We start from the raw sequence: 14,522 nt of genomic DNA on the forward strand, positions 1-14,522 counted from the left end.
TCCTCTCATGTGGGCCTACTATGTTGGTCTATTGTTGCGGTTCTCGTCGGAGGTCTATGTGTTTGTTTTCATTTTTGATTTGTTCTTTTATTATAATGGTTCAAAGTGACCTGAATCTGACTCTCTTGTTAGGTTATGACATGTGTGGTACTCTTTTCTCTCACGGAGTTTGTTCTATGAGGTTGTCCTAGGAAGGTTTTAACGAAGCCACTGTATCACGTCATTCTTTGTACGTCTTTAATTCTATGAATGAATTCTCTTTCTGAAAAAAAAAAAAAATTTATACAAAACAAAACAAAATAGTGACTGTTACCAATTTTTTTTTTGTAGTCTTTCTGTTTGCCCGTTGTGATTATGCATTATTCCCATCAACTCTTTTCAAATGCTACAACCCACCATAGCCTTGGTTGTGGTAGGATTATTAAAGATTGTACGTCTCTCAGCTGGGAATTCAATCTACTAGCGACCAAGATGATGGATCTTATTTTTCATGTTCATCGTGAATGGGAATCATATGAATCAAGTGATAACTAGTTCGGATTTAAATAAGATCAGATTGGATTGGATTTAAACCTCTAATCTTATATATGATTGAATTAGAAAAATCACAATCCAATCTATATATATTGGATCGAACGCGGATTAACTAAATTATATTGATTTTGAATTGATATGCACATCCTACTGCTAACCTCCGTCAATGTTCATATATCAAATCGAAACTTATTTTGAACACATCAGACATGGAGATTAATAGTTCAATGGTACTAACATTAGTATATGTTAGGCCTGTATATATGTAAGCATTAAGTGACTATCATCATCATGATCAGTATTTCCATTAATGGAAATGCAAACTTAAAATAGTTTATCTAATCACACACACCAAGACTAATTCTGCACGTCTTTTGGCTGGCAGAGCTGGGTCTGGATCACCTACTTACTCAAAGTGTATTGATTCTGTAGGTTTACGAAATCAGATACTGTTGCTGGTATGACGGGCATTTTTCATTCGTATGGCTGTAAAGATCAGTCTATTTTGTTATCATTTAAATAAATTCTGTGCTTTTAGACTAATCAGAGTGTAAAGTAGTGGGCAACAAAATGTTTTTTTTATAGCATACTAATTGCTGCCAAATCGTATCGGGAATGACTGTTGATTATTTGGGGTGCGCACCGCTCGGTTCTGTTCGGTTTCTGTAAAGTTGGACCATGAGGAGAACCATTTCCTTGGCACTTGTTGCTGGATCCACGCATCCCCACTCTTTCTTGCGGCTTTTGTTTTTTTGGTGGTAATCAATTCAAGTTGATTCAAAATTCAAAAATAGGGAAGGAAACAAATGGAGAATACAAGAGTCGAAAATGCCAAATATAGGAGTAAAGCACCATCAACACGGGGAAAGTTAGACTTAAACCAGCACAGTTTAGTATAATAATCTTCTCCATCACAAAATCAAAACAAAATACAACACAAAGCCACCGTCAACATATAAAGGACCGAGACGGCACAATTATGGTTACAAAGGAGGGGATACACACCCACCGCACAGGTCAGAACCGCTGCACATAAAAATCTAAAAAGAGAATTTCCCAAAAAAACAAAAACACATCAGCACCAGAATATTCCTCCAAGGGGAGCTAGGGTTGGGAGTAAAAGTCGCTCCTCTTAGGATTGCGTGGTTATGCGACTTTCTTGCTGCTTAAGTTATGCCCCCAAGCTTCGACAAAAAACAAAAAACAAAAAAGTTATGCCCCAAGTTCCCAACAGGCAATCAATAACCATTTTCCGCACAGATAATAGTTGACTTGAGTGGCTTTTTAAGAGAGAGAGAGAGAGAGAGAGAGAGATGGCAGAAGAATTTCCTATGACGGGTGGAGATGGCCCAAACAGCTATGCCAAAAATTCTAATGCAGCGGTATCTTAATAGTTCATCTATTGCCTTTGAATTTTGAGTGCTGGAAATTTCTTCTTCTCAACAGCTACCTATATATTTCCAACTTTTATTAATTACTGCATTTTTTTAATTATGCTGCTGAAATTTTCTTAGTTTACAAATCAAATAAGGTTTTGGCAGATTATATCATGTAAATTATTTACGGTTATTATATATGCAAAACAATTTTCTATATGCATAATAAAGTTAATGTTAATCATCAAATTTCCTGTAGGCCAAGGCAGCAGATGGTGCAAAGGCAATGTTGGTTGCAGCAATATTCGAAAACCTTGACATTGAAACTCTGCAGTCTCGGCCAACAACATTCCGGATTGCTGATTTAGGTTGCTCTGTTGGACCTAACACATTCATTCAAGTGGACAACATAATTGATGCCGTATCTCAAAAATACCACAAGAAGAGCAAAGTCCAGTCTGCTGGTGAACTCCCAGAGTTTCAAGTATACTTTAGTGATCTGGTGTCAAATGATTTCAACTATCTCTTTTCCACTCTCCCTCGAGATAGGCAATATTTCACTGCAGGAGTTCCGGGCTCTTTCCATGGAAGACTCTTCCCTGAGGCCTCTCTTAATTTTGTTTACTCGGCATATGCTCTGCACTGGCTCTCTAAGATACCAGACGAGCTACGTGACATCAACTCACCTGCATTTAACAAGGGCAGGATTTTGTATGGCAATGCACCGTATGAAGTTGGCCAGGCATATTCAGCTCAGTATGCCAAAGACATTAAGTCTTTTTTTCATGCTCGAGGACAAGAGCTTGCTCCTGGAGGCCTCATGTTGCTTTTGATTCCAGGGCGTCCCCATGGCACGCTTCCAGCACAGAATTCTCTTGCTCCTTATTTTCAACCCTTGGAGTCTACTCTCGCTGATATGGTGAACAAGGCAAGTCGCATTTTGCAATATCAAAATAGGGTAACATTTGTGAAAATATTAATGAATTGATATGTGCAGGGCTTACTAAGCGAAGATAAATTTGACTCTTTCAACTTGCCCGTCTACTGCCCATCTGTGGAGGAGTTGGGGGCACTAATAGAAGAAACTGGGTGCCTTGACATATTGACATTGGAGAGCATAGGTCAGATGCCTTTTAGCTTGCCTAGTGCACAAGGATGCAGAGCTGGGACGGAGAGCATTCTCAGAAAACATCTGGGGGATGAAATTATAGAACCGCTTTTCGATCTATATTCGAAGAATAAAAATATTGCTGCAGGAAGTGCTTCCCTTGTTCATGACGACAGCATGGCGGTTGGATTCTTTGTTCTTGTCAAGCGCAAATTGCTCTGATTAACATTCGAACTAATAAAACCTACTTTACAAGTAACTGAGTAGGATGGAAAAACCTATAAGTGATGGCTTTCCTTAGCCTACAGATCATTTGTTACTGGCTAAGGTTGTTTCTTTATTTTCTGTCTTTTACTTTTTGCATGGATAAGAAATAGAAAAATAAAAAAATCAGATTATCAAAATTTGTTGTGGAGCTACGAAATCTCCAATTCTCCCTTGTTAATGACCTTCTTCAACTAATAATAGTATTCAAACTACTTTTACCACGTCCAACAGCAATGGTGTTGGGTGTATGATGTTGACCTTGTTTGGACCACTTTTGGGGTCCAATTAAGTTAATGACGTGGAAAAGATTCTTGGGCCTTTTCAAGTTTTAGAAACCCAAAATTTGTTCCATCATGCCCATTTTTCCTAAAAAGTGGAATTTGGACCAAGTAGATACTGAGAAGCCAACTCGCATACATTGCAAAACTTGGGCCAAGGCCAAACGTTTTGTCCAAAATCAAACCAAGGAGAAACCCTATGGCGTTGTTGGTTCATGGAAAATGAGGTTTGGGGATGGGAAATTAACTATTTTCCCATATTTGATAAGTTCAGGCATGAGAAATGATTGCCCGGCACATTGGAAAGTATGGGGGAAAATGAAGCTCTCCTCCCAACTTGGGTTTTGTTTTCCCTCATCGTGGGAAAGTTTGGGAAAATGAGTCAATATTAAATGTGCATTTTTCATGACCATTTTGTTCTCACTAACAATTTAGAATTACAATATATCATTAAATGCATTCTTTTTTTATTTGATTTAATATGGATATAATTGAAAAATTATACAAACTTTGGTTTCCATTCTTACTCAAAACAAATATGGAAAAAAATAAAATAAAGTGATATATCCCAGTTACTTTCCCGGCATTATCAAACGTGGAAAAAGAATCTTCCATTTTCTATCCCTGGAGAAATGACATGAAAAGTGATTTCCCCTCAAACCCGTTCCGTGAACCAAACTATATGGTGACAGAGGTGCCCATATACCGAGTATATCAATGACGTCAGAGCTATTAGCCATCAAACTACTTTTTGGCCACTCAAGAAAAAATTGAAAGGACTTGTATACCCCCGTCGAATCATCGAAGTGAACTGGTAATAGAAGGTAGAAACCTAGGCTTCCGTGATTGAGGTAAAAAAATATGGTTGAGGATTGATGACATGTCATATCGCTAAGCCAATAATATGAGGCCATGTGGGCTTCACGAAAATTGAAATGGTTATCAATTACAGGCCCTAAATTAATCAACTTTGAATCTTCATTGATTTGAGAGCTATTATTAGGGCTGACTTGAAAGCTTAAAAACCCAAAAAAAAAAAGGAAAGAGTAAGATAAATTTAGTTCATTCTTTCTTATACGCATACACAAGTGTATGAATAATGAATATTAAGAATAACAACCCAACAGGAGTAAGAATAAGAACCCTTATACATTAATACGATCATATGTAGCAATACATGATCAGAAAGAAACACAGGACATGAGATAATGATTACAAAGATATGTGTATGCCATAAACCCCGATATAGAAATAAATAGTGAAACAATTTAACTAAAAGAAATATTTAAGAATATTCAAGGATAGGTGGTTTTGTGGGGTGGAATGAGAGAAGGGCCGGGTGTGTCCTTGGGGAGGGTTGGGATGGAGGGCAATGTGGGCTTAGGTAGGTCAGCTGGGAGATGGGGAAGAGGTGGAATTTCAGGCAACTTTGGCAACTCAGGCTTTGGCAAAGTTGGGAAATTAGGACGTGGTGGCAATTCAGGCTTTGGAAGCTCAGGGACATGGGGCTCTTCTGCCAACTTGAGACCTTCAGGCTTTGGCAAAGTTGGAACATGGGGTACTGGTGGCAATTTGGGTTTCGGCAATGTTGGCAGCTCTGGCTTTGGCAATGTTGGTAGCTCTGGCTTCGGCAACGTTGGCAGTTCGGGCTTCGGCAACTGTGGCAGCTCGGGCTTCGGCAACTGTGGCAGCTCAGGTTTATGGAGTGGTGGCAGCTCAGGCTTTGGAAGCTCGGGCACTTGAGGCAAGGAAGTCTCGAGAAGAAAGCGAGCCCCGGCAACCATTGTTTTGGAGCTCATATGTGAGAAGGTAAAGAGCAGAAATAGTGGTATGACAGAAGCCGGGAGGCGAAGATAGGCCATATTTTGGACGAGGTATGAAATTCTGAAAGCTTTAGTTCTTGATAAGTTTATGAGTTGTGATTTTGCTTGATCATCTAAACCAGCATTTATAGAAAGAGAAACGTAAAGAGCTAGAATTGAAAAACATGGAGATCTCAAAACGTTTGGTCGAAGGGTATTGGTGTTGTTAGTTCAACTTCTGAACTACTGCATTCATATATATCTACTTCCCTTCTGTACTTGACAAGTAATCAATATTCCTTTTGTTTTTCTACCAAATTTTCAATTTTGTCTTCGATTACTTTTTAGAGTGATTATAGAATACTACGGTAGTAAGGTCACATTTTATAATATAAGTGGATATTTATTGATATTATTCTCTAAAAAGGGAGAAAATAAATCATGTCGTCCACTCATATTATAACACGTGTATAAGATGTACCATGTGAGATTTAATTTTTTAACTAGTGCTGTGGGGAGAACTACTGTCAATGATCCCAAATAAACACAACCAAAAAAATGTATCAAAATAATTCAAACTTGAGGGAGATCTAAATTCAAGAAACTATATCTTCAAAATCACCCAAAATTTCATGAATGACTGAAAAGCAAAAGGGAGAGCCAGCAGTAGATGTTGGGGTTGCTGCCAACCACCAACCTAAGTGAGTTATCTACATTAAGCCCTTAATTTAATTACTTAGATCTAATTAGCCACAGAATAAAGCTCTCAATATTATTCTTTTGTAGGTCCTACATTGCCAAGACAACAGATATACAAAAGCTTATATAGGAAACAATTGTCATATATATGGCTGTCAATTTGTCAAGATATACTTGTGGAAATTAAGTAAAGAAACAAAGAAGATCAATATGTATGCAGAAGTTGAGCTACCAACACCAATACCCTTTGACCTTGATGCTTTTCAAGTCTAGCTCTTTACATTTCTCCATCTATAAATACTGGTTTAGATGCAGAAGCAAAATCACAACTCATAACCTTTAAAACAACTATATATCTTTCATAATCTGATTCATCATCCTTTGTCATTAGCTAGCTAGCTCCAAAAATGGCATGTCTTCGCCTCCCGGCTTTTGTCCTACCACTACTTCTGCTCTTTGCCTTCTCACTTATGAGCACCAAAACAATGGTTGCAGGGGCTCGCTTTCTTCTCGAGACTTCCTTGCCTCAAGTGCCCGAGCTTCCAAAGCCTGAGCTGCCACAATTGCCCAAGCCTGAGCTTCCACATTTGCCAAAGCCTGAGCTGCCACAAGTGCCTAAGCCTGAGCTTCCACAACTTCCTAAGCCTGAGCTTCCACAGTTGCCAAAGCCCGAGCTGCCACCGCTTCCTAAGCCTGAGCTACCGCAGTTTCCAAAGCCTGAGCTACCGCAGTTTCCAAAGCCTGAGCTGCCACCATTGGCTAAACCCGAAATACCATCAGCACCTCATGTCCCAACTTTGCCAAAGGAAGGCCATAAGTTGGCTGAAATACCACATGCCCCAACCTTGCATGAGTTACCTCAACTTCCAAAGCCTGAATTGCCACCACTTCCCGCTTTCCCAACTTTGCCGAAGCCCGAGCTGCCAGCGGTGCCCAATGTCCCTACTTTACCAAAGCCTGAAGTGCCAAAGTTGCCTGAAATTCCACCTCTACCACATCTCCCAGCTGAGCTACCTAAACCCACATTGCCCTCCATCCCAACCCTCCCCAAGGCCACACCCCTCCCTTCACTCATCCCACCTCACAAAACCACCCTTCCTTGATTCCCTTAAAATATTTCGAATTAATTTGTTTCACTATTTATATATATCTTTGTAATCATCATGTCTTCTCCAGTGTTTCTTTCTTATCATGTACTGCAACATTTGAGTATTAATGTATAAGAGTGCTTATAGTTACTTCTGTTGGATGACTATTCTTAATTTATTCTTATACTTTAAATTTCGTCTGATATTATCTTTACTAGCTCATTTAACATAAATATTAAACTTGAAAGTGAAAACAATTTCAAATAGATTTCAGTTTATAGTTTTTGTTTTCACTTTTGTTACTCCTTCCCTCCTCCCCTCTCATCTTCTCCCCACTCTCATTCTCACTTCGATTCTCCCTCATTTCCTTCTATACTCTAGCACAAAAAATGAAAACTAAACACTAAAATTGAAATGGTTATCAAACGGGCCCTAAATTGTTACAACTCGCACTATTAATGTCAATCGTTGGCAAAAACAAAGTACTTAAGACAACTAATCAGTAAGTGTTTGAGCCCCTGCAAGGGTCCCCTGTTCATATTGATTAGATACATATCGTTATGCAAACCGATATTGCACATTCTTTAGAAATCTCCTCCCCTCTCAGTTTCTGTGACTCTTTCCAGTTTGTTGTTTTTAAGTTCTTCGGAAAGCCCTAATTCACTTTATTATGCTCACTGAAAGAGAATGCAGGCAGTGGTAAACAGTAATTTCTTTGAATTTCGTATTGGTAACCCCGAGGACTCGTTTGGTTGTCTAAAAACAACATGGATTGGATTACGCTTAATCTTATTAGACCAAAAGGTTTGACACTATGTTGGATTGGATTATGTCTCATCATACTAACCTATGTAAAAAGCATGTTTTAATTAATCCAGTCCTTTAATCATGTACACATCATTTGATTAGTGTTATCCTCTCCAATCCAACGTAATCCAATACGATATAATTCCCAATCACCGAACATTAGGTGATAGCATAGCAACGAAATGAAGAACAATGAAAGTCAAATCCTGAATTGGTCACCAAACATTAGGTGATAGCATAGCAATGAAATGAAGAACAGTGAAGATCAAATCCTGAATTGGTGCCCGCATCGCCATTTCTACGAATTGTGAACTTTAACATTAAATAGAACTCTATCAAGCGCAAAACACACCACACTACATTATTTTTTCAGTTTTACATTATTTTTTCAGCTCTCTTAAATTTATGCCCCTTTAATACAAACAACTTTTTAAATAACTTATCTGAGGAATAAGATACAACAAGGCCACACATGAAATCAGGACCAAAACAAATGATTTTTTACAGAAATTCTGCCGTGTTTCTCCTTCAAGTTGTCTTCCTTATAATCCAGTGTCCATTTTTCAAATGTACAGTCAACAAAGTCATAATAACCACCATGCACAGAAAGAATACCATTCTTCACTTTCTCTTCTATCCACGGGTACGTGAGAAGGTTCAACAACGAACGGTTGATCGACTCCTGCAAACGGATACCATTCAATATGAGAAATATTTTATGAACCTGGTGCACCATTTTATTATATAAAACAGCCTCTATTAGTTGCAACCCAAATTTATGCCACAACAGGAGAACTTTATCGTGGACTTAGAAAGAATTGGGTTTAATTCCCAGATAGGTACGAGGTCAATGATGACTAAAATAAATTACCTTTCAAAATGAATTCAATATCTGAAGGGATGTCATCAGATGCAATTCTGATTTGTTTTGTTTCAACCTTTAAAAACTAACCCCCCCAAACATAATTTTTCCAAACCGTCAATCAGGAGATTTACTATACAAATAAAACAGAATGCTGATATGAGTTTCAAAATATACGGACTCGAAGGATTCGTCACTTGAAGCAGTGTTGAACTTAGTAATAAGAGTAATTACTTTGAAGTTCATTTGGCTTATGCCAATGAAATGAAGAAAAATACAAATGGTGAACAATTACGTTACGGCAAGCAATTCCAAACACAGAGTTTTTTACTTAAGTTAGAAGGACAAAAGAAATATTAAACAATTAGAAAAGATTAATGTTACCTTCTCACAGTGTTTGCACTGCTGGTCAAAACTGAGCTTGGAGGCAGCAGCCTTTGTCCACAACCTTGCATCCCTCCCAACAACAACCCAATTTTGGATAAAGCTACTGCATAAAAGAGTTTTTAGCAAAGTGAGAAACCATTGCTTGACTGTTTCTTGGACAAAAAAATTTAAAGTCAAACATAGGCAATGACCGCATGCACTACTTGAAAAGTACAGAACAAGAAATTTACTCAACCTTTTCTCTACTTCATCATCCATACTCATAAGAGCACGAATGCCTCCACAGCAGCTGTGACCAACGACCAATATGTTCTCAACCTACAAAATAATTATTGCTTAGAATAGATTTCCAACCGGCTTATCTTCTTCCCACTCTTCTATTAAGAAGCACACTAAACCTCAGAGATTCAACTTTTCCTGATACAGCAAAGACTAGCCACCTTTTTATGCCCGAGGTTGATTGAAAATGAATGGCTATGTCATATGAAGATTTGTTAATGCTGTTCTTTTCCCACAACCCCATTCAGAATTTCATTTCTTACTCTTTAAGAACCTATACTAAAATACTTGGAAGACCCTTTCTTATCAGCAATGTGGGTCTCTAGTGCCTACACATTTCCTACCTCCCTATTGTCACTCAATAAGCAGGGATGTGTAACCAAAAATTTCAAGGGAGCTAGCAAGGAAATAATTGGCTATTTATTTTAAATTTTATTCACAGAATACTTACTTCCAGGGCATTCACAGAAAATTCTAATGCAGCATTTGTTTCTGAGGGTCCACTCTGCAAAAACGGAAAAAAATAAATTGAATAATATTACCTCATTTGATTGGCGAGTGTTCGCTTCTTGTGGCATTAATGTCTAGCCTTCCGTGAAGCAGAGATGAAGACAATAATTCAAATGTATTTATAATATACCTTGAAGGAGGGCACCAAATTCGCAATGTTGCGCACTATAAATGCTTCTCCCGGTTGGAATCCCAAAATGGTTGAAGGGCATACCCTAGAATCTGCACAAGAAATCACCATGAACTGTTCTAGAAACATCAGTACACATACATATTCTCCCTGACACTCAATACCAGATTGAGGCAAACATCAAATGAATCTATCTAGATGTCCTAGATCGCTCAATACATATGGACATACACAGTTAATGACTAAATTTGGGAAGATGGGGCGAAGAAAGGAAAAGTACACATTTATAATACAACCTTTGGTGCTTGACCCTCCGCAAGATTTTGATAATGTTCCAAGTTTTCCCTATTCAAAATGAAAGCCAAATTAGGGAACAGAAGTACTTTACTTTAAGCTGAAGAACCTCAAGACCTGAGTCCTTGGACACTTACATATATTTATGCTTTTTGAAGCTTAGAAACCGACGTTTCATATCTTCAAATAAACAGCTCCCATCATCAGTTTCTACTACGCTCTCTAGTTTGTTGTTTTTAAGTTCTTCAGTGAGCCCTAACGGCTTTCTTGAAGCCTTTGCAGTTAAATCTGAACAATTGCTGCAAATATCAAAAGGAAAACATTTCAGCACCAACCAACTACCTATGAAATTTCGAGTTCTACAGGTTACTTAGCTGATGATTTAAACAAAATTAGAGACATTCTTATCTCTTAGGACCAATCCGAAGGTTGCATGTAGTCGTAATCTTATATTGTAAACATCTCCTATATACAAACCATCAAACAAAGATAATTAGAGTCTTTATGATGCCACACAACAGATCTAAGTAAACCCATCATATTGATCTCACCAATATAGGAGCAGCCTTGAATTTCAGCAAGGTGTGAAAACCAAAACGAAAATCCCTCATTGTACCAGTTAATTTAGCCTTGATTCTGGATTTCTTTTTCTCACAGTAATTTCAAATTTCAAAATTCTCATGGGTAAACGACAGAAATTTAACGTTGTTTGTGCCTTAACAGTACTATGATCACAAAAATAGAACATTCAAACTAAATCCTACTTCGTCTCACTAACATTTTCTTTCTCAAATCAATCAAGATTAGTAAATTTGGAGCTCAAATGGCCACAATTGGAAAGAACATAAAAGGCAAGTCAGAAGATTGGAAATTACAAAGTAAATCAAGAAACCTGAAACATATATATAGATATCAATGCAAATTAAGCGAACTTAACAATATGTTCAGCAGCATAGGTGAGAAATGCAGCAACTTACTTGGAAGCAGTCAATAATCTCGACGGGGTCTGCTCAATCTTCCCTGATTTCATCTTAGAACCAAAGATCTGCAGCAAAAGATTCAAGAAATCAACAAAACCAACGAAATGAAATGCTTGAGAGAGAAAGAGGAAAACAAAAGAGAATTTACTCTTGGAGGGTTCAATGAGATTCTCTGGAGATCCGAGGAGGAGGAATTGGAGGAGGTGCGAAGGGACAAGGGGTCTTTTGAAACAGAGGTTGGCGCAAGAATAGCCATGGAAGAGAGAGAGAGAGAGAGAGAGAGAGAGAGAGAGAGAGAGCTCAAAAGGGAAATGGGGTTTCAGCGACAAAGCATAGAGAGTGCAGAAGAAGAAGAAGGTGTTTAATAGACGTTGGGTTTGGTTGAGTTGGTTGGACAGATCAAGAAACATTTCAGTCTCCCAGAACGACGGAGAAAACGAAGATAAAATAGAAGACAATGCCAATGGACACCCACATCTATCTCTATGCAACAGTAGAAGCTGTTAAAGTTTGATGCTGAACTGTCTTTCGAAAATGTAATGGTGGAGGACAGAAAGACAGTTGGGAGTTAAACAAGACCACCATGTGCCACTTCACTGTATTTTGTTTTTGTTTTCTTTTTTAAATTCTCTAACCCTCTTTTTCCTAATTTGTTTATTTGGAAATAATTTAACAATACTACCTCAACTTTTACTCGAATTTAGGAAGGGACTCGAATTTAGGAAGGGAGACGGGGTATTCTCACACAGACGGTGTCATAGAAGATTGAATCGCGGACCACTAGCATGTTGCATACCAACAACTCTACCACTTTCACCCAAATTTCACCGGCTCAACTTTTTTTGATGACCCGCACATGATTACTATTTTGTTTCCTTTTCTACTAAATTAGCCCCTTGACACATGCTCACGCATATGCCAATTGGTTTTCTTTTTCTTTTTTATTTTTATTTTTAGAATTAAGAAAAAATAACAGGGTAGTTATGTTCCATAAAAGTAGGACCTATTATCTTATTTTGTTTTTAATTTTAATTTTTTTAATATTAAAAAATATGAATTTACGATATTATCCTCATTTAATTAATAATTTCAATTCTTAATGTTTGAATTAACAAAGGGCATTTTCTGGTATTTTGAATGTTTCATCATTCTCTGCCTTTTGCTTTATATATATAGATAAACTGTATTTGGGAAAATTAAATAAAAATTCCTTCTTTTAGTTTTTATCAAAATAATCTTGAAATTTTGAAAGAGCATCCTTCCAAGTTCCAAAAACTTATTTTAGTTTCAATTCTCAAGGTCATTTCATTTAATCGAGTAATCAGGCATCAAATAATCAGGGCTTTGAATTTTGGGAACTTGAAGAAGTCTTGGACAATACTTGGACTTGATTTTCTGTCCTAGCCCAATTAGATCTATGTCTTTGTGGTTCAACTATATTAAATTGAATATAAATATGGAAAATCGATTAAATTTGATGAAGTTTTTGTTTGATTTGGAATTTGATGGATCATGGCAAAGATTTTAAATAAATTTTTTTTTTTTTTCTGTGAAAAGATACTTCATAAACAGCGAAAAGGCAAGGAAATAGGCAAAAAGCCAAAACAACAAACACAGTCAGAAGGCACCAGCTACCCCTAAGACATAGAGGGCAGCCAAACAAACAAACAAAGATTAAAGATACAAGTTAAATGTTTGTTTTTACTTTTTGCTACACTTTTGAAGGCACTAGAGGCTATCAAAGGTCAAGAACGGTCTGCTTTGATTGCTGAGGCACTAGTGACTACGAATGGCTGTGTGGAAAACAGGGCATGAACCTTATTTCTTCTGATCAATGAGATTAGAAGATTGGCGGCAGGTTTTCAGGAGTTGAGTGCTGCTGCCCATGAGGCGGCAAGGGCGGCAAGGATTGGGCTGAGAGCAGTGAACTGCAAAGTTACGCCGCCTCCGGTCTCTGGTTTGATTTTTGATTTCTGATTGCCTCCCTAACCCACCGGGGTAATTTGTTGTTAGAATGAGGAAGATCTTCTTTGCTAGGCTTTGGTTGTAGATTTGTTGTTAGATTGCGGAAGATCTTCTTTGCTAGGCTTTGGTGGTAGTTCAGCTAGATCTTTCTCTCGTTTTGTCTTTGTGCCCTTTTGGGTTTGCCCGTGTTGTTTCTTTGTTCCCACAAGTTACGAAGGTTTCAAGGAAAATTTGATTCCGACCAAAAGAGTGACTATGATAAGGCAAAGAGCCGGAGACATAATCAACATCACTCAAACTTAACGGAAACTCATTTTTCAAATCAATACAAGTTCCCACTTTCCCTTTATTTCATCTTATGATCGTCATTCTCATTTTGGTTAACAAGAACGACAGAATGCCTATTCGCTACTTCATGAGCTTCACAAGACGAGTTTTTGCTCTAAAGAGTACATCTCCTCCACAAATCCACCGGCCTTGTAGTATCTAAGAACATGAAGAATTGCATTCATAGAAAAATATTACACCAAATCCAACACCCTACAAGGCTACAAATCAAATCGAAATCATGCTCCCCGACTAAGAGAACAACTCGTTTTCTTTTCAAAACAATTCAGTTCAAACTTTTCCTCCATGAGTCTTGTTGGGACCTTTCTTTCAGTCAATAACTTCACAACTTACAATTAACTACTTAACCCAACTGAATCATTGCATGTCACCCCCATCTGAATGACAGGCAATGATACCGTAGTTAGGTCTAAGGGAAATGCAACTACTACAAACATCGATAATGCCGCTGCCATAACCATCCCCACAGCAAGTCAACAATATGAGGAACAATTTCACCGAAATCAATACGCATTTACCTATTTTTCTGCATAACATTGTACCACTAGGTGCTTTGTATCTCTGAATATTGCCACCAAAAATCTGTCTCCAGTTCTAATTTTACCACTGTGCATCCATTATGAAAAGACAAAATGACAAGGATGAACATATCACACACAAGATAACAGAAATATGCTAGCACTACGACTCAGTTCATAAAATCAACACTGCTTTTTTTATTTGGCAAGGAAATCTTACCAAAATAAATAAATAAAACAAGAAAACAAACTAACAACCAACCAACTTATTAAAGTACAAAGTCTACAAT

The 14,522-nt window shown here is 37.6% G+C and overlaps 4 protein-coding genes across 4 annotated transcripts; 2 read left to right on the forward strand and 2 right to left on the reverse strand.

Moving 5' to 3' along the window:
- On the forward strand, nt 1,848-3,240 carry LOC18767884 (probable S-adenosylmethionine-dependent methyltransferase At5g37990). Its single transcript, XM_020570990.1, has 3 exons — nt 1,848-1,916; nt 2,170-2,838; nt 2,908-3,240. The coding sequence occupies exons 1-3, from the start codon at nt 1,848-1,850 to the stop codon at nt 3,238-3,240; spliced, it is 1,071 nt and encodes a 356-aa protein (XP_020426579.1).
- Nucleotides 4,620-5,491, reverse strand: LOC18768894 (protein app1). Its single transcript, XM_007200698.2, has one exon. The coding sequence runs from the start codon at nt 5,423-5,425 to the stop codon at nt 4,859-4,861; it is 567 nt and encodes a 188-aa protein (XP_007200760.2). The 5' UTR covers nt 5,426-5,491; the 3' UTR covers nt 4,620-4,858.
- On the forward strand, nt 6,396-7,313 carry LOC18766671 (periaxin). The gene has a single exon (XM_007199030.2). It carries the CDS (start codon nt 6,472-6,474, stop codon nt 7,165-7,167), a length of 696 nt encoding a protein of 231 aa, XP_007199092.1. The 5' UTR covers nt 6,396-6,471; the 3' UTR covers nt 7,168-7,313.
- Nucleotides 8,227-11,963, reverse strand: LOC18767681 (beta carbonic anhydrase 5, chloroplastic). Its single transcript, XM_007200382.2, has 9 exons — nt 11,550-11,963; nt 11,399-11,466; nt 10,559-10,720; nt 10,424-10,472; nt 10,128-10,241; nt 9,939-9,992; nt 9,444-9,526; nt 9,206-9,311; nt 8,227-8,641 (listed from the first exon to the last, which is right to left on the reverse strand). The coding sequence occupies exons 1-9, from the start codon at nt 11,655-11,657 to the stop codon at nt 8,438-8,440; spliced, it is 948 nt and encodes a 315-aa protein (XP_007200444.1). The 5' UTR covers nt 11,658-11,963; the 3' UTR covers nt 8,227-8,437.

The sequence above is a fragment of the Prunus persica genome, chromosome G8 (assembly GCF_000346465.2).
Source record: "Prunus persica cultivar Lovell chromosome G8, Prunus_persica_NCBIv2, whole genome shotgun sequence".
NCBI lineage: Eukaryota > Viridiplantae > Streptophyta > Magnoliopsida > Rosales > Rosaceae > Prunus > Prunus persica.